The 20,334-nt window shown below is 57.0% G+C and overlaps 1 protein-coding gene across 1 annotated transcript in view; it reads left to right on the forward strand.

The window, feature by feature from the left end:
- Positions 1-20,334, forward strand: part of TESC (tescalcin) — a 48,327-nt gene that overhangs the window by 20,485 nt on the left and 7,508 nt on the right. Inside the window, exons 2-3 of the mRNA XM_008142752.3 lie at positions 8,639-8,708; positions 17,264-17,344. Of these exons, the coding sequence (XP_008140974.1) occupies positions 8,639-8,708; positions 17,264-17,344 (151 nt within the window). The remainder of the gene's footprint in view (positions 1-8,638; positions 8,709-17,263; positions 17,345-20,334) is intronic.

Here is a 20,334-nt window from a genome sequence, read left to right on the forward strand (position 1 = left end):
ATACAACTCCTCCACCCACCCAACCCCTGTGCCCAACCCCCAGGACCCCTTGCTTAGCATAGAAGGCTGCAAGCTGGCCCCCACGGCCTTACAGGTGAGAGGCCAGGGCCAGACAGGAGCTCTGTGTCTGTTAGAGGCACTGCTCCCTCCTCCCCACCCCAGCCCTGGCAACCACTGTCTGCTTTCTGCATCTGTCGATTGCCTGGCTCATGTGTGTGGCTTCTTTTCCCCTTGGCCCAGTGTGTTTCAGGTTCATCCGTGTTGTAGCATGTGTCAGTGCTTTATTCCGCCTCATGGCCAGATACTATTCCATGGTGTGGAGAGCCTACATTTTGTGCATCCGTCATGGACATCAGGGTTGTTTCTACCTTTTGGCTGTGTGACCAGTGCTGCTGTGGACATGCGTTCCGGTTCCTGTGTGGACATGTTTTTGTTTCTCTCGGGTATGTGCTTGGGAGTGGGATTTCTGGATCGTCTGGTAAATCTACGTTTAGTTCATCGAAAAACCACCAAACTGTTTCCAGTGGCCGCACCAGGCCACCTCCCACCAAGCAATGGACGTGGGTCCCAGGTCCACACAGCCGTGTCCACACTTACTGTATGTCCTATGATACTCATCAAGGTTTAAAAATTTTCATTTAAATAAGATTACACAAGTAATCCCTGTCAATTGTAAGAAAGGTAAAGGACAGATAAATAAAAATAAGGGGTGAGGAGAGAACTGTCCTATAATCGTAACATCTGGAAACAATTTACTATTTTGTAATAAATCAGCACAACTTGTATATCAACGTGAACTTTCATGTACATGAGACCTTGTAGCCTGTTAAGTTTCCACATGATATACCACAAACATTTTTCTGTGTCTCACAATTTTCAAACAACATTTTTTTACAGCCGTGTGGTATTCTGTCTTCAGGACGTACCGGGATTTATTTAACCCGAGGCTCAGCATGTCTTTATTTTTTACTTTTCTAAGTAGACACAGAGAGTTACTGTCTGTTTTCCTCTGTACCCCGTCTCAGTCCTCGGGACTCGTTACGAGGGGTTAAGTTTCTGTTCGAAGCACACAGATGGGCACTGCCCACGGCAGATACAGCGCGAGGTGCCACCTCCTGAGTCGTCCAGGAGCCACATAAACAAGTGAAACGAGTTTGAATCCTGTATGTTAACCCGTTCTATCTAAAATACAATTTTCACGTATAATCACTGTCAGAAGCACTGAGACAGTTTACACTCATCTGGATCAGGTCCGGAAGCCACGCTGGGCGCATCTCAGCTCGCACTTCCACCTTTCAAGGGATTAGCGGCCACATGCGGCCGGTCGCTCCTGTGGGGCGGTGCAGGCATCTAACTCTTTGTTTACGTTTTGGAGACAAAGTGATGTCACCCCCCACCCCCGTGTCAAAGATTGGGCCAGTGACACTCCCCCAGCCACCTGGAAGGGTGCATTTCCCCAGGGTGAAATCTAAAACCGAGGTAAGGAGGTTGGCGTGCCAGGCACTGGAGAGCAGTGTCGCTGTCACCCGTTCCCATGGCAACTGTGACCTCACGGGGCCTGGAGAAAGGGCTGAGCGAGGAGCAGGGAAGCTGGGAAGTTTCCTTCCCAGGAACCCTCCAGGGCAAGAGCAGACGTTTCCCGTGGGGGGGGGGTGTGACTCGGGCACACGTGTATGGTGTTCCCGTTGCCACAATCTAATTGTAGGACATTTCATCCCCCCAAAGAAAAGGGGCGACTATTAGCAGTGACTCCCTCTTCTCCTTCCCCAGCCACCGTGGTCTCCCTCCCTTCTCCCTGCATTTGTCTCTCTGCACATCTCATATAAATGGGATTGTGCAGTGTGTGGCCTCCCATTTGGCGTGATGTGTTCGAGATAATTCATCTCTAATAGCGGTTGTTTAAGAGCATGTGTTGCTGTAATTTCTAATCCTAATTCCTCAGGTGACACCCGGGGACTCTTTAATCAGTGAATCTAATCTGACCACCCAAAAGGAGGCAGTGTGGGGTGTCATAAAAAGTAGAAAAATAAAGCAAAACCACAAATTGAGTTCAAATCCTGGGTCTGCCTCTTTCAAGTTACCCATCCCCTCTGAGCCTCAGTTTGCTCTTCTGTAAAATGGGAACAGTCTGTCATGGGTTCATAGAAAGGGTTAAATAGGAACATGTGTGCCTGAAACATGGTCTGTAGCCAGTGGATGATTCATCAGTAACAATATTTTTGAGATCCGTTGGCTGTCCTATATGGGGCCATATTGTGTGCTTGAAATATTCATTACATAACAAATATACATTGTGTATAAGAAAAAAAATTGGAAGATATGGATGAATTAAAGCAAAACAAACAAAGTCTTTAATCCCAGTATTAAGATAATTGCTATTATTTTGGAGAAACAAGTCTAGATTTCTTTCAATAATTATGTACATTTGTAAATATTTATATATTTCCCCAACATGCTGCTTTTGTAGCAAGCTGTTTTTAACTCTATATGTGCGACACATTTCCATATCAAGTATACAATAGATTTTTAAAAGTTTTTCAATTGAAGTTGACAGTCAATATTGTTTTCTATTAGTTTCAGATGTACATCACAGTGATTAGACATTTATATAACTGACAAAGTGACCCCCAAAGTCTAGTACCCACCTGACACCATACATAGCTATTACACTATTATTCCCTGTGCTGTACTTTACACCCTGTGACTGTTTTGTAACTACCAATCTGTACTTCTTTATCCCTTCACCTTTTTCACCCCGTCCCCCTAACCCCACTCCATATATATTTTTTGAGTAGTTGTTCTAGTTCCGTGCAATACGTCATTGGTATCTTGATAGGAATTGCATTGAATCTACAGATTGCTTTGGGTAGTATGACATTTTAATGATGTTTCTTCTTCCTATCCATGAATATGGTATATGCTTCCACTTGTATCTTCTTCAGTTTCTTTCTTCAGTGTCTTTTAATTTTCCAAGTACAGATCTTTTACATCTTTGGTTAAATTTATTCCAGGTATTTTATTCTTTTTGAAGCAATTGTGAATGAGATTATTTTCTTTCTTTTTCTGATAGTTCATTATTGGCATATAAAAATGCAACTAATTTCTGGATATTTGTTTTGTGTCCTCCTACTTTACTGAATCAGTGTATCAGTTCTAATAGTTTTTTGGTGGAATCTTTAGGATTCTCTATATACAGTATCATGTCATCTGTAACAATTTTACTTCTTCCTTCCCAATTTGGATGTCTTTTATTTCTTCTCATTGTCTAATTGCTATGACTAGGACTTCCAGTACTATGTTGAATAAGAATGGTGAAAGCGGACATCCCTGTCTTGTTCCTGTTCTTAGGGGAAAAGGTTTTAGTTTTTGTCCATTGAGTATGATGTAGGCTGTGGGTTTGTCATATGTGGCCTTAATTATGTTGAGAATGTTCCCTCTATTCCCACTTGGCTGAGAGTTTTTATCATAAACGGGTGATAGATTTTATTGAATGCTTTTTCTGCAGCTATTGATATGATCATGTGGTTTTTATCCTTCATTTTGTTTATGTGATGTATCATGTTTATTGATTTGCAGATATTGTACCACCTTTTCATCCCCGGAATAAATCCTACTTGGTCATGGTGTATGATCTTTTTATTGTATTTCTGGATCTAGTATTCTAATATTTTATTGAGGATTTTAGCATCTATGTTCATCAGGGATATTGGCCTATAATTTTCTTTCTTTGTAGTGTCTTTATCTGATTTTGGAATTAGGATAATGCTGGCCTCATAAAATGAGCTTGGGAGACTTCCCTCCCCTTGACGTTTTTGGAATAGTTGGAGAAGAATATGTGTTAGTTCTTCTTTGAATGTTTAGTAAAATTCACCTGTGAAGCCATCCAGTCTAGGACTTGTGTTTGTTGGGAGTTTCTGAATTATTACTTCAGTTTCACACATTGTAATCTGTTCAGGTTCTCTGATTCTTCCTGATCCGGTTTTGGCAGACTGTAAGTTTCTAGGAATTTACCCATTTCATCCACGTTGTCCAATTTGTTAGCACATAGTTGTCTGTAATATTTTCTTACAATCTTTTGTATTTCTTTGGTGTCAGTTGGCATTTCTCTTTCATTTCTGATGTTATTTGTTTGGGTCCTCTCTCTTTTTTTCTTGATGAGTTTGGTTAAAGGTTTGTCAATCTTGTTTGTCTTTTCAAAGAACCAGCTCTTGGTTTCGTTGATTTTTTTTTTTTGGACTAGGTTTTTTAAGACTCTGTTTTATTTATTTCTGCTCTGAAAGAAGGAAATCTTACCCTTTGTGACAGCATGGATGACCTGGAGAGCGTTATGCTAAGTGAAATAAGCCAGTCAGTTCATATGTGGAATCTAATGAACAAAATGAACTAAGAAGCAAAACAGTGACAGACTCAGAGCAGGCTGACAGCTCTAGGGGTGGGGCTGGGGTGGTGGTGGGTGGATTGAGAAGAAGAAAAAAAGAAAAAGGAAAAAACTCATGGACACGGACAACAGTGTGGTGATTACCGCAGACAGCAGTGTGGAGGGAGGTGGAGGGGGATAAATGGTGATGGATGGAGACTTGGCTTGGGGTGCTGAACTCAGTACCATCTACAGATGATGTGATGTAGAATTGTGCACCTGAAACCTGTCTAATTCTGTTAACCAGTGTCACCCCAGTAATTCAATTAACATTTTAAGAGAGGATTAGGGAGGGGGAGGTGGTTCGGGCTGGTGCTGGCAGTTCCTTGGGAGACCTGTCGTGAGAAATGTACAGGGACTCTGGGGGGTGGGGAAGGGGAGAGGAGGGAAAAGAAAGGAAATTTTAATAACTGCTGCTGTGGACAACGTGTTTCGATTTCCCCGATAACCTAGAATTTAGAAAACCGCAGCACAGGAGATTTACTTGTTTAAATCACCACTTTGGGCTCATGGGCCATGTTCCTTCCACCGCTCCGCCTGGGCCTTGTAGGCTCCAGGTTTTATGAAGGTTCTGGCCGCACGTGAGTGCTTATTCGATGAAACACAGTATTAAACACAGACATGCACCTTCTCGCTTCGTCCTCGGAGCCTCCCGGTGAGTCAGAAGCCACGTTTCCCTCTGTCTTACAGTTTGAAATGTACACAATGGGTAAGTGGTGGAGCTGGGACTCGGTTCCAAGTCTGCCCGACTCAAAGCCTGCCCTTCCCTGCTGTACAGACGGCCTGATTGACCAGAATGTCCAGGTGTTCAACGCCGTTAGGTCTGCCTCCTGGGGACTACACGCAAAACTGTCCAAAATAGTGGGTGAGCTGGAGATCGGCTCTCTCCCACCACTGTCCGCTCAGCATTCCCCATCCCTTAACCACCTCTTGTTCAAGAGGCATCTAACCCTACTTCCTGTTCATTTTTGTTGGCCCCTGGCTCAAACTGGAATCTCTTCAAGAATCTACACTCGTCCTAGCCGAGTGGCTCAGTTGGTTGGAGTGTCGTCCTGTGCACCAAAAGGTTGTGGGTTTGATTCCCAGTCAGGGCACATACATAGGTTGTGGGTTCAATCCTCAGTGGGGGCATGTACGGGAGGCAGCCAATCAATGTCTCTCTCACATCAATGCTTCTCTCTCTCCTCCTGTCCCTTCCTCTCTTTTTAAAAGTCAATAAAAATACTTACCTTCAGGTGAGGATTAAAAAAAAAATCTACAGCTCAGCATTCTCAAGTCTTCCTAGGAGCTTCTGTTTGCTAGAAAATAGTCATTAGGACTGTCAACTGATTCTGAGGGCCCGCTCCACGCATTAGCTTCTCTTCCTCTTGACACCCTGGGAGGGGGTTGTATCCCCAGGTTACAGATGTAGAAACTGATCCTTGGAAAGGTTAGTTAGGTAACCACTGAGGGCAGTGACCACCCTTCTGGAGTAAATGTGGCCATGCATATCACATGTATGTTAGCAAGGACATTTGGATACTTGATCGGCCAGCAATTCCGCTCCTAGGTATGTACCCAACAGAAATGAATAATTCCGTTCACCAGAAGATGTGTACAGGATGTTTGGGGCTGTATGCTTTGAGTAGCCCTAAGCTGGAAAATATCCAAAGGCCCAGCAATAGCAGAACAGATAAAGTGTCCTCTCTTCAAACATGGAATAATGTACATAGTGAACGCGAAAAAGCAGTATGTGCAGTGACTTGGATGAGTTGTCAGACTATCATCAATAAACCCACAAACAAGTGCTGGCGAGGACGTGGAGGAAAGGGAACCTCCTCCTGCACTGCTGGTGGGCATGCAGGCTGGTGCAGCCACTGTGGGAAGCTGTATGGAGTTTGCTCAATAAATTAAAAATGGAACTGCCTTATGACCCAGCAGTTCCACTTCTGGAAATGTATCCAAAGTAACCCAGAACACTAATTTGAAAGAATACATGCACCCCTATGTTCATTGCAGAGTTATTTACAATAGCCAAGATTTGGAAGCAGCCCAAGTGTCCATCAGTAGATGAGTGGATAAAAAAGCCATGGTACATGTACACAATGGAATACTACTTAGCCATAAAAGAGGATTTTAAAAATATCTAACCCAGTTGACATTCAATATTATATTAGGTTCAGGTGTACGGCATGGTGGTTAGACATTAATATAACTTAGAAAGTGATCACTTTGACACCCTGACCAGTTTGGCTCAGAGGATAGAGCGTCGGTCTGTGGACTGAAAGGTTCCAGGTTTGATTCCAGTCAAGGGCATGTACCTTGGTTGCGGGCACATCCCCAGTAGGGGGTGTTCAGGAGGCAGCTGATGGATGTTTCTCTCTCATCAATGTTTCTAACGCTCTATCCCTCTCCCTTCCTCTCTGTAAAAAATCAATAAAATATTTTTTAAAAAAGAAGGATCACTTTAATAAGTCTAGTACTCATCTGACACCATACATAGTTATTACAATATCATTGACTACTAGAGGCCCGGTGCACGAATTCATGCACCAGTGGGGTCCCTCGGCCTGGCCTGTGGGATCGGGCTGAAACCTGCTCTCCGACATCCCCTGAGGGGTCCCAGATTGCAAGAGGGGGCAGGCCAGGCCAAGGGACCCCACCAGTGCACGATAAGGGACGGGGAGGGACGGGGGAGGTTGGCCAGCCAGGGAGGGACTGTGAGAGGGCTCCAGGGTGTGTCCAGCCTGTCTGGTTCAGTCCTGATCAGCCAGACCCCAGCAGCAAGCTAACCTACTGGTTGGAGGGTCTGCTCCCCTGGTGTGGTCAGTGCATGTCATAGCAACTGGTCAACAGGTCGACTGTCTGCCCCCTGGTGGTCAGTGCACGTCATAGCGAGCAGTTGAGCGGTCTTAGCATATCATTAACATATTGCACTTTGATTGGTTGAACGGCCGACTCAACGACCGGACACTTAGCATATTAGGCTTTTATTATATAGGATATTCCCTGTGCTGTACTTATACCTGGAAATTTATATTTCACCCAGTCCCTCAACTCCCCTCCTATCTGGCACCCCTCAGTCTGTTCTCTGTGAGTCTGTTTCTGTTTTGTGTGTGTGTTGTGTTTGTTAGAGTCTGCATCTAAGTGAAATTACATGGTAGTTGTCTGCCTGTCTGATGTATTTCTCTTCACATGTGGCTCACAGAGCCCCTTTCTCAGCTAGGAAAGAGCCGTCTTCAGGAGCGGCCGAAGGGCTGATCTCAGGGGCCTGGAGAAGGCGGGGAGCTGGGCCAGCTGCCCTGTCCCAGCAGCTGCCAGTGACAGCTGTATGATTGCTACGGGGTCAGAGCTATGGCCCCCAGAGCTGCGTTACCAGGAAGAATGGGAAGCCCTGTCCTGGCTTCCTCATCTGCTTGGGGGGCGGTGGAGAGGTGGCATGAGAATGAATGGAAGAGGAGGGCGGGGGGTGCGGTGGAGAGGTGGCATGAGAATGAATGGAAGAGGAGGGCGGTGGAGAGGTGGCATGAGAATGAATGGAAGAGGAGGGCGGGGGGGCGGTGGAGAGGTGGCATGAGAATGAATGGAAGAGGAGGGCGGTGGAGAGGTGGCATGAGAATGAATGGAAGAGGAGGGCAGGGGGGGTGGTGGAGAGGTGGCATGAGAATGAATGGAAGAGGAGGGCAGGGGGGGCGGTGGAGAGGTGGCATGAGAATGAATGGAAGAGGAGGGCGGTGGAGAGGTGGCATGAGAATGAATGGAAGAGGAGGGGGGGGCGGTGGAGAGGTGGCATGAGAATGAATGGAAGAGGAGGGCGGGGGGCGGTGGAGAGGTGGCATGAGAATGAATGGAAGAGGAGGGCGGTGGAGAGGTGGCATGAGAATGAATGGAAGAGGAGGGCGGGGGGGCGGTGGAGAGGTGGCATGAGAATGAATGGAAGAGGAGGGCGGTGGAGAGGTGGCATGAGAATGAATGGAAGAGGAGGGCAGGGGGGGTGGTGGAGAGGTGGCATGAGAATGAATGGAAGAGGAGGGCGGGGGGCGGTGGAGAGGTGGCATGAGAATGAATGGAAGAGGAGGGTGGGGGGGCGGGCGGTGGAGAGGTGGCATGAGAATGAATGGAAGAGGGGCAGGGGGGGGGGGGGGGCGGGCAGAGCAGTGGCTCCAGCCTCCCTCTGGTGGCTCTAGGTCAGCAGCCTCTCTGTCTTTCTGTCTCATCTTCTTTCCTTCTCTCACTTCGCAGTCTCATCGGACCAGATCGAGCAGCTCCGCCGGAGGTTTAAGCAGCTGAGCGGAGACCAGCCCACCATTCGGTGAGACGGGCAGCTGGGGTGGGCGCTGCAGGTCCGGGCAGCTGGGGAGTTTCTCCGGGTCTCTCCCTGCGTGCCCCTGGGGTGCCCATCTCCTGGAGCCGTTTTCATGCTCCGGGCGCCTTCAGGGCAAGATGCTCTCCACGAGGAGAGAAGGAGCCACCGCTTCTTCTGGGACCAGGAACTTCTCCCTTGAGGATGATCAGGGGCGGGCGGAAGGGCTAGCCAGCCGCCCCCCCTCACCCTGCTTCCTCAGATGGCGCGTGCTCCCCGTCTCCGGCGCCGGGCACACGTGGAGGCCGTGTGCAATGCCAGGGGCCCGCCCACTGCGGGTGCAGCCGGGGTGGGTTCAGACTCTCCCCTGGCTGTGAGTGCTGCCCTTGGTGAGGACGGCGGGTGCCGGCCTGGCCAGTGTGCTCAGCGGTTCAGCATCAACCTGTGACCCGGGAGGTCTCGGTTCGATTCTGACTGCGGATTCTCTTGCATCGTTGATGTTTCTCTCTCCCTCTCCCTCTCCCTTCCTCTCTCTGAATCACCAGACACATCTGTTTAAAATGGAAGGTGGCAGGTGGCAGCCAGCTCCCCTTTCGGAAGCCGGCAGGTCACGTTTTTATGAGGACGGGTGCTTGTGGGGTGCCTCCGGGGTGAGCTCAGTCTCGGGTGGTGGGTGAGTCCCTGGAACGAGGTCCGTGAGGGGCCGAGGCGGCAGGTGGTAGTGTTTCCCTCAGAGGGTCGCCCAGCACAGGACTTCCCCGGGGCCCTGACACGGGACCTGCTCCCAGATGTTACGTGAGCCTGTCCCTGCGCTGCCAGCGAGAGCCTGTCCAGTCCTGTCCCCGCTCCCCACACACACGTGAAGTCGTGGTGGGAAGACCCCCCCCCCCCCCCCCCACTTCACAGACGGCTGAGGGGGCCGTGCTCTGGCCTGGCTCAGGCAGCGCCTGAGGTGGAGGAGCGGATTTGCACCCAGTGCTGAGCTCTTGCGTAAGGAAGCGGCCTCCTGTCTGCCTCGGACCAGCCTCCGTGTCCGGGCCTGCAGCTCACGCGGCCCCTGCCCCGCGCCTCAGCCTGTGCCGGAGGGGAGTCGTTGCCTCTCCTGCAGGAAGCAGGTGGGCTGGCCACAGCGTCCGGTGCAAAGGCTGCAGGAAGGGCCTCCTCCCGGCTCTGGAACCGCTTTGCCTGTTCCTGATCCCCCCTCCCCCCCCCCTCTGGGGCTCGGAGAGGGGAGACGGGCAGCTTTTCGGTGTCTGGGCTTCCCCGTCGTCTTCCCAGGCAGGAGGAATGAGAAGCGAGCGTGGGCTGCGGTCTGGTCTCCAGCGCGGTTCCCACTCTGCCAAGGGTCTCCTGTGTGACCTCAGGCCAGGCCTCAACCTCTCTGGTCCCTGCGGCATCCAAGGGCTGTCAGGGGCCCGGGTTGTGCTGGGTTTGGGGGCAGGGCAGGGGTTCGTCTCTTTAGTGTTTGGAAAACTGTTGGTGGAGGCTGGCCAGGTTGTGGGGACATTCCGGACCATGAGAAAGGCGTTGACTGGGGATCCCCGAGCGTGGCCCCAGCACCCAGTCTGTGAGGTGTGGGAAGCCTCCCACAGGGGATGCTGAAATACCTCGAGTGCACAGGTCTCTTAAAGGTGGCCGTTCAAACCCGCAGGCTTTGTGCACAGACAGGTAAGATTTGCAAGCTGCGTTTTTAAAAGTTTAATGGAGAATTGGGGTTTGCAATTTGTGACTTTAATAACTTGAATATAGCTTTAAAAAGTCAAACAAGTAAAACTGCCAAAATTGGTTTTAATGTTAACCCACTAGTTTCCTACCCGTTTGGTGGGATAAGTTTCTAGACGTCACGTACGGACATGGGGGGGGCGGGGGGGGGCAGGGGTTACCCCGAGGCCTTTAAAGCTAGGATGTCAGGGCCCCCTCCGGTTCCTTCCACAGCCTAGCACCTAATTTTTAAAAAGATCATCATATTGCATTCTTTTCCTTAAGAGGGTCCCCAAATTATATTCAGGACCCCCAAATCTAAATGCTGAGCTCTGAGCCTCCTGGTGGATGCTCCAATAGGAAAGGTCGTCTGACACCCGCTGTGCCGAGCCTCTCCTGCCTCACAAGCTCTTCTGCTGTGAGGGGGACCCCCCACAGTGACCCCCCCACAGTGACCCCCCCAGTGACCCCCCAGTGACCCCCCAGTGACCCCCCAGTGACCTTCCACAGTGACCTTCCACAGTGACCCCCACAATGACCCCCCCACAGTGACCCCCCACAGTGACCCCCACAGTGACCCCACAGTGACCCCCCATGACCCCCTCTCAGTGACCCCCCATGACCCCCTCACAGTGACACCCCAGTGACCCTCCCAGTGACCCCCCAGTGACCTTCCAGTGACCTTCCACAGTGACCCCCCAGTGACCTTCCACAGTGACCCCCCATGACCCCCTCACAGTGACACCCCAGTGACCCTCCCAGTGACCCCCCAGTGACCTTCCACAGTGACCCCCACAATGACCCCCACAGTGACCCCCCACAGTGACCCCCCCACAGTGACCCCCCCAGTGACCCCCACAATGACCCCCACAGTGACCCCCCACAGTGACTCCCCCACAGTGACCCCCCCACAGTGACCCCCCACAGTGACCCCCCCACAGTGACCCCCCCACAGTGACCCCCACAGTGACCCCCCACAGTGACCCCCCACAGTGACCCCCCCACAGTGACCCCCCCACAGTGACCCCCCCACAGTGACCCCCCAGTGACCCCCACAATGACCCCCACAGTGACCCCCCACAGTGACCCCCACAGTGACCCCACAGTGACCCCCAGTGACCCCCCACAGTGACCCCCCACAGTGACCCCCACAGTGACCCCCCACAGTGACCCCCCACAGTGACTCCCCCACAGTGACCCCCCACAGTGACCCCCACAGTGACCCCCCACAGTGACTCCCCCACAGTGACCCCCCACAGTGACCCCCACAGTGACCCCCCACAGTGACCCCCCACAGTGACCCCCCACAGTGACTCCCCCACAGTGACCCCCCACAGTGACCCCCCACAGTGACCCCCCACAGTGACTCCCCCACAGTGACCCCCCACAGTGACCCCCACAGTGACCCCCCCACAGTGACCCCCCACAGTGACCCCCCACAGTGACTCCCCCACAGTGACCCCCCACAGTGACCCCCCACAGTGACCCCCCACAGTGACTCCCCCACAGTGACCCCCCACAGTGACCCCCCACAGTGACCCCCACAGTGACCCCCCACAGTGACCCCCCACAGTGACCCCCCACAGTGACTCCCCCACAGTGACCCCCCACAGTGACCCCCCACAGTGACCCCCCACAGTGACTCCCCCACAGTGACCCCCCCACAGTGACCCCCCACAGTGACCCCCCACAGTGACTCCCCCACAGTGACCCCCCACAGTGACTCCCCCACAGTGACCCCCCACAGTGACCCCCACAGTGACCTCCACAGTGACTCCCCACAGTGACCCCCACAGTGACCCCCCCCCAGTGACCCCCCAGTGACCCTCTACAAGAATGCAGTCATGGCCGCGTGCACTTTCTTTCCTTGGGCCCCTCACCGGGCGACGGCCTTAAACAGCGACTTTCCACTCCTGAGAGCGCCTGGCAGGCTCCCCGACTTCCAGAAATAGCCCGTGGCCGCTCCAGCCGGGCGGAGCGGCGGCGATTAGATAGGCCGCGACAGGCTCCTGAGGCCCCGAGGGGTGGCTCCTGCGATAAAGGCGCCCGGGGAAGGAGGGGGTGCACTGCTGCAGGCCCCGGTGCAGGCGGTGCCCCCTCGGCCCACACCAGGCACCCACGGCACCCCTCCCCAGCGGGTGGGCGTTCCCGCCGCCTTACTGAGTCAGAGGTTCACTCGGGGTGAGCCCCACACATGGGAGCCCCGGCCGCCTCCAGCTGAGTGCTGACGTGTGCCGGGCACGGGAACCCTCTGGAGTCCACATCATCACCCCGTTTTGCAGATTAGGAAACTGAGGCCCAGAGGTTAAGTTCCCAGCAGAGCTGTGAGGCGCTCCCGTCCGCCGTGAGTCACTTGTTAACCGAGTCACTTTGCCTTTAACCTGGTGGTGGTAGAGGAAGGACAGGGACCCGAGGGAGAAGGGCCTTGGACAGGCGGTGCTGAAGGAGCCGGAGGGTGCGGGTGCGGGGCTGGGAGCCGCGTGGGGAGGAGGGGCCGTGAGGAGGGCTGTGGGCGGAGGCCCTGTCCGGGGGAGGGAGAGGGCTGAGCTCCGGCTCCTGAGGGGGACGCTGGGCCGGGCAGGCAGGGGCTGAGCATCGGGAGGACTGGCAGCGAGGGCTCCTTCGTGGCTGGAACACCCGAGGGGATGCCACGCCCGCCCGGCGCGAGGACGCCTGACACAGGCCACGTCGCCGCGGCCGTCCACCCCGTCCCCGTCTCACACAGATGTGCTCCCCGCAAGCCGCTCCTCCCCTCCACCGCCCGCCGGGGTGACGGCCTCCTCCCTGGACCCCCGGCTTCTGCCCGACGGCCCCCCACAGACACAGGATGTGCGGGGATCCTATTAGAATGGCGCTGCTCTGCCCCGAACGGTCCATCCCGCCGGGAAAAATGAAGCCGGAGCCCCGAGGCCGCTGCAGCCGCAGGTCCCTGTGCGATGGGCCCCCCCCCCCCCCCGCCTCCTCCTGCTCCAGCCACGTGGGCGGCCCTGGTCCGCCTCGGGTCCAGCACCCACGTCCACCTTCTGGAATGCTCTCCCGGGCACCTGGGGCCAGAGCACCCTTGCTGGGGGCGTCATGCCCATTGTAGGGTGCTGAGCAGCGCCCTGGCCTCCACCCCCTCGGCGCCCACAGCCACGCCTCTCCCACCACGACAGAGAGATGCCCTCAGACGTGCCCGCTGTCCCCGGGGTGACGGCCTTCTCCGGTCTCTGCTCCTGTGTCCCCCTCGCCAAGGCCACCCGCGGACTTCCGGCTCCTGCGGGCTCGGTCGGCCCCGCTCAGGGTGCGGCCAAGCGCCCGTCACACCGGAGACACGCTTTCCGCCTCGCGTTTCCCCACGACCCTCGGGAGGGCTGCCGGTCCGTCCCTGCGAGGCCAGCGCTGGAGCCGGCGCCGCTCCCCCGGTCAGAACGCGGTGCCAGAGGGATGGCGGGTGCGGGCAGCAGCAGTGGCGGGAGGGGAGGCGGCGTCGAAGGAGCGTGGCCTTTTCCTGCCAGCGCGTCTGTGCACAGGCATGTGGCTGGGGGCGCCCGTGCCGCTGGGGAGTCCCCAGCACTGGGCCATCGGGGTGCACACCCCCCCCACCCCCGCCCTGAGATGGGCTAACAGGCAGGTGAGGAGCGGTCTGGGCCGGCCGGGCTCGGCCTTCTCCGGGGCCCAGGCGGTGCCGCCGCTGCTGGCCGGGCCGCGCTGGGAGGGGCTGGCCACTGCCCGGGAGGACACTTGCTGAAGGAGGTGCGGTCCCTCCCTCACGGCCCGGGGCCCAGCACCCTCCCTGCTCAACATCTAGTGGCCCCGCGTGGGCGGCAGACGCTGACCGGTGAGAGCGGGGAGGGGTCGGGGAGGCGGGAGGAAAGGCCCTCCTCAGTGCTGGGCCCTGGGCGCGGGGATCCGATGGGGAGGCTGGAGGTCCAGACCGAGGATCTGGGCCCCCTGCGCCCTCAGCTCGGGGCTCGGGAAGCTGGGTGGCTGGGGTAGCCGAGAGCCAGAAGCCGCCGGGAACTTGGCCGCTGAGCTGAGCCGCCGGAAACCAGCCCGCACCACGGGCTGCACGAGATCCCGGCCGGCCTCCGTGGTGCGTTCCGTCTTGTCCTTCCCTGGGGGCCGACACCTGCCCTCTTTCTGGGTCCTGGCTGCGGCCTCTCGGGCTGTGAGGGAGCAGGTGCCCCATAAAGTCTCTGCTCTTCTTTCCTTTAAAGTAAGAGCGCTCAGGCGGGAGGAGTAGCGAGAGAGGAAGTGCACGGGGCGTGGGAGCCGATGCGCAGCCTTTCTGTGTGGCCGGGGCTCCCTCACTGCACCTTTCTGGGCCTCACTTCGTGCCTGTGAAATGGGGCGGCACTTGGCACAGCCGGACGCCGTGAAGCCCTCCTGGAGGGGCGGGAGGCCGTGGGCCCCTGGGGGCCTCGTGGGCCAACACCCCCTGCTGGTCACGGGGCAGCTTCGAGGGGCCCCGGCCGCCGTGCCTCAGCTCTGGCCCCAGAGCAGTGTCCTGTCCCGGGTGAGGCAGGCCTGTTCCCACGGCTCAGACACCGTCGGCCCAGCCGGTCCAACCAGCCCAGGGGGCACCTGGGGGCCGGCGGGGAGGAAGGGGAGGAAGGCCAAAACCAGCATTCATGGGGCGTGGACTGTGGTTGGCCTTTCCCAGTTCTGGGCACAAGGCCTGCGTCCAACTTGTTGAAAAGAGAGGCTGGCAAATAATTGGGAGTGTCCCTGAGAGCCAGACACACCCCCCCCACCCCCCCGGCTCTCAGAGGGCCTGCCCCGGCCAGGGCTGTGCGGCCCACGGCCTCGGTGTCATCCTTAGCAGGGGTAGGGAGTTCCTTCACCTCTCGGCCTCGGTTTCCCCGCCTTTAAGACGGAGATGAGTCCCTGCCTTGTAGGGTAATGATGGCACTTAGGGAGGACACGGGAGGTTAGCTGCTGTCATCGTCATCATCGTCGTTTGAAGCGAAGAGCTCATGAGTGCGGGCAGTTCGCTTTGCACCGTGCGTGCCTTTGTCTTGTTCCGTCGTCTCGTTAGCCCCGTGGTGTTACCTGCTGACTCCCACGATGCCATTTCTCAGGTGAGAAATCTGGGGCTCACCTGGACCACCCCCTCCCCCGCTGAGCTTGACATCACATGCCCTTTGCTATGGGAGGTGCGAGCTTTGCACCCAATTCACAGATGAGGAGAGGGAGGCTCCGAGCTTCAGGAAGGTGCCTGTGTGAGGAGGGGGAGGGGGGATTCTGCCAGCCTGTGGGCCCGGCAGTGACCTCTGAGGAAGGAGCGGGGCGGCTGGGCTTCAGACATCCTCATGCACCTGCTGATTCCGGCTCTGCTTCACCTCTGCTGGCGGGAGAGCAGGCCTCTGTGTGTAACTTGCTTTTCCAGACATGTGGTTTGGCTCTGGGAGTTGCTGGCCCTGCGGGGTGGCCTGGCCCTGCGGGGTGGCCTGGCCCTGTGGGGTGAGGTGGTCTGGCCCTGCGGGGTGGGGTGGTCTGGCCCTGCGGGGTGGGGTGGCCTGGCCCTGCGGGGTGGGGTGGCCTGGCCCTGCGGGGTGGCCTGGCCCTGCGGGGTTGGTCCTCCCTCCATCCTTTCTCCTCACCTTCCCTCCCAGGACGTTGCTGCCTGTCCTCCCTCTCGGGTCAGCCCCAGGGCCCCTTCTGGCCGTGTGCACACGCATGGGGGCTCGGTCTCTCCCAGCCCCACAGAACCTGCGGCTTCCACATTTTGGGCTCTTCATCGTTAGCTATTTGTGACTGGGTTGGGGTCTCAGGGGCCAGGTTCGGGTCTTCAGAACCAGTGTCAGCCCTTTGGGACTAGATCCAGCTCTTAGGCCGTGGCTGGGCCATCCCGGGCTAAGTCCATTAAAATCAAATGGACCCGGCCATGGGGAAGCCCCGGTCCCCACAAGACTGCCTTAGAGGAGAGGACCCTAAGTGAGCACACTCGGCCTGGGAGCCCGAGGTTGAAAGGGCTGCTGACTCTCCAGGGGGCGGTGCCTGTGGAAGCCACTGGGACACGCTGAGGCTGGCTCCCGGGGCCTGCTAGAGGGGGGGGGTGATGCTTAGGGGCGCGGCTGGGCCCCTGGGGTAGGCTCCTCCCTTTGGAGTAGGCTCCGCCCTTCGGGACTGGCTACAGCCGCTCTGGTGGGACTGGGCTCTTAGGGGCTGAGCTCTGCCCTGGGGCCTGGGTTTGGCTCTGTGGGCCCAGCTGGGAGCGCCAGGCAGGGGAGGGAACTGGCACCGGGGCAGCGAGCAGAGGCTGTCCAGGTCTGGGGCGTTCTCTCTGCACAGAGGGGCCGGCCGTGTGTTTAGGGAAACTTTCACCTGAAACCGTGTTCAAGTCTCTGCATACGTGGCACTCCCGCCCCCCGCCCTCCCGGCACGGCCTCCTAGGCCGTCCTGGGTGGGATGCCGGGCCCTCTGGGATGTGGGATCCCTGGCCTTGCTTGTTTGAGGTGGAGGTTTCCTCCTCCTGCCCGGGCGTGCCTGCCCGTTCCCCGGGGTTCCCCAAAGCCTCCCTGAGCCTCCAGACCCGCCTGTGCCTGCCAGTCCAGGGTTGGGTCAGGGCAGCACACTCAGTCCTGCTGACCTGCTCTTGTGGGCCCCACTCAGGATGAGAGGGACAGCCTGGCCCCGGCCCAGTGGCTCAGTCGGTTGGAGCCTCGTCCTGTACACCAAACGCATTTCGGGTTCGATCCCCAGTTGGGGCACATACTGGAAGCAACCAATGGATGTTTCTCTCTCACATCGATGTTTCTCTCTCTCTCTCTCAGCAGTAGAGGATTAAAAAAGAATACAGCCTGGTACATGGTGAAGTGTTATATGACACCTGCTTTCTTTTCTCTCTCCTTCCCTGGTGCTCGTCCTTCCGGAACCAGCAAGGAGCACTTCAACAACGTCCCTGACCTGGAGCTCAACCCGATCCGATCCAAAATCGTCCGTGCCTTCTTCGATAACCGGTGGGCCTTTTCCCGTGGCAGGGGACTGTCCTCGGGGGAGCATTTCGCCCTTGTAACTAACGTCTCGCAGCCCTCGTGTGCTCAGAACAGCCCTGGAGCTGGTGCAGGGAGGAGGAGGGAGCTGTTTGGGGTAGGAGCTGTGAGCACAGGTTTGGGTCACACGGTTCTGGGGTCGTAGCTGGGTGACTTGGGTGGCTCACTCAGTCCTTCTAGGCCTCTGTATTAGTCAGCTATGGCTGCGTAACAAATTACCCCAACACTTAGCAATTTGAAACAATGAGTATTTATTCTCTCACCGTTTGTGTGGATCAGGCATCTGGGTGCAAACAAGCTGAGTCCTCGGGCTCAGGGTCAGCTGGGGCTACAGTCATCTGAAGGCTCGACTGGGGGAGGCTGTGCTCCCTAGCTCCCTAGCACCTTGTTGGCAGGCGGCATCTCAGGACCTCTCCATAGGGCTACGTGCACGTGGCAGCTGCTGGCTCCCCCGGCTGAGATGTCCCAATGACAAGGAGGGGGACTGACTGGGCACCCCAGATAGAAGCCACCAGTTTTGGTAACCCAATCTCTCAAGGGACAGGTCACCCCACACTTGGAAAAGGGACTGAGCAGCGGCGTGGGATCACTGGGGGCCACCTGGGAGGCTGCCTCAGTTTTTTCATCTGTTAAATGGAGGTAATAACAGCCTCTGCCTTGCAGGGTCGCTGTGAGGGTGCAGAGATGATGCGCTAAAGCACTAAGGGCTATCCTGCTTGTTGCCCTGGACTACAGACAGCAAAACTGAGGTTCAGGGAGACGGTGCCCTTGGCTGCCCGAGTCCCAGAGCTGAGGCTCCGGCCAGAGCTCCTCCACCCAGTGCCGTGTTTTGGAGCTGAAGGACTCACATGACCGGATGGCGGCTCCTGGAGTGTGAGGCTCCGTTGGGCGGCGAGGGTGGGTACGCCCTCCCAGGCCCGACCCCCTCTGTCTGCAGAGCTGGCTGACACAGGAAGAACCAGCAGAAAGAGGAAGGAAGGGATCGGGCCATAAGGACTTCCCTGGCCCGTTTCAAGTAGCGTGAGCCTGACCGGCTCAGCTCTGGTTGTACTGGGGCTGCGAGGCCCGAGCAGGATGCTGAGCCTCTCTGAGCCTCGCCTGCTCATGGTGGGGCGTAGGGAGTCCTCAGGCTGCCCCCGAAGACGTGGAGGCCTCCCTCCAGGGCTCATGGGCAAGGCCTGAGGAGAGAGCCACCAGGAGTTCAGCAGGCGAAGCGGAGAAAAGATGCCGCCGGAGAGCTGCGCGTGCAGAGGCCCAGCGGCAGGCAGGGCAGTTGGCAGGAGGGCAGAGGGCGCCTGGCTGGCGTGCAGAGGCTGAGCGTGGTGAGCGGGGTGGGAGGGCAGCGCAGCCTTGTGCAGCCCCTATACCAGCGAGAGGCGTCCTCACTGCAGCTTGGAGCAGCGAGTGGGGAGCGCTGATGGGTTTGAAGGTGGGATGTGGAGCACGAACCAGGTCTGACAAGGAGGCGAGGGAGCACCTCAGGGGGACTTTCTTTTCCAGAAACACCAGCCGTGCTTCCCAAGACCCTCAGGGACCAGGGCAGTGAGCCGAGGGCAGGGTCTGTCCGGACCTCCAGGGGCTCCTCACAGAATCAGCAGAAAGTGCAGGGAAGCAGAAATACCGCTCCAAATCGGCACCTTTGCAAAAAGAACGAAAGCTGCCCTGTTCCCGTGCTGGGTTGCAGGTTTGGGTGGGGACCCCTGTTCCTCCATCCACCGGCCCTGGCTCTGGGCGCCCCGTTTAGGACATGGGGGTGGAGAGCAGGTATGGCTGGCTCCAGGAGCCGAGTCTGTGTTTCCTTGGCCTTTGCATGCTCGTTGCCTTTGGAGACCATGATGTTGTCTCATGTGGGCCTCGCAGGGACACTAGGAGGGAAGGGACCCGCTCCCCTGACGAGCGCGAGGGGTGCTCATGGGAGGTAGGTCCCGGTTAATCCTGCGAAGGGCGCCAGGGGGTCCCTCTCTCGTCCGAACAAAAACCAGATGGCGAGGCAGCCTGGTTCCTGACCTCCCCTGAGAAGGACATAGGCCTGCCTTTCCCGGGGCTGCAGCCGGAGCCACTGGGGAAGGACGCCTGAGCCAGCCACAGGGAGCCGCGCCGAGGAGCCGGTGCCTGGCTGTTCTCTGCCCTGGGCTGGGCCTGTGCCCCGGCAGCGGGAGCTCCGAGGTCCCCAGGACCGACGGGAGGGCAGTGGGACGCTATCAGATAGAAGATTTTAGGGGAGGCCGGGCTCCCTGCACCTCAGATTTGCATTTCCGCAGCCCGCCTTCCCTGCTCCAGACTTGGGATCCGCCTCTTTCTGGGAAGTCTCCCGGGATGGAGAGCTGGGACGAGGGAGATAGGCAGACTGTGGAGGGTGGTCCCAGGTCAGGGTCAGTCAGTGGCTGAACGAGAGTAGATGGGTCCCAAAAAGAGAGACCACATATTTTCTTTTAAACCCAGGACAGTCACGACCCGAGGGGACCCCAGTAAATCTGAAGCCCTGCCCTCGACGGCTCGTTGTCCCGGGCCAGCTGGAAAGTGCCCCGGCCAGGACACACAGTACGGGCGGGACCCCGCCTGCCGTCCTGATGGCACCTCCTGCGGGAGCCGCCCGGCCGGTCCTGTGAGGGCTGGCCGTGGCGGAGGCCCTCCCCAGAGCCGTGTCGCCGGGCCGCCTGGGTGTCCGTGACCGCGCCTGCCGTGCGCTCCGAGCCCCGCCCGGCACACGCCCTTTCTTGCCCTCAGGAAGGCACCCGGACAGGGACGGCGGCACACTGCCCTGATTACTAACACCCGGCGCCGTGTGACCTCTGCCCTGGTGGTGACAGGTGCCGGGACGCTGCCAGAGAACAGACGTGTCAGGCCCGGGGCCCGGGGTCTCTGTCCCAGAGGCTCCCAGCCCTGGTCGCCGGAACGCAGCCACAGCCACAGGCGGGGAGTGGCCGTGGCCGGGAGCCAATACCGCTTCACTTGCC

Source organism: Eptesicus fuscus, chromosome 23 (assembly GCF_027574615.1).
Source record: "Eptesicus fuscus isolate TK198812 chromosome 23, DD_ASM_mEF_20220401, whole genome shotgun sequence".
Taxonomy (NCBI): Eukaryota; Metazoa; Chordata; class Mammalia; order Chiroptera; family Vespertilionidae; genus Eptesicus; species Eptesicus fuscus.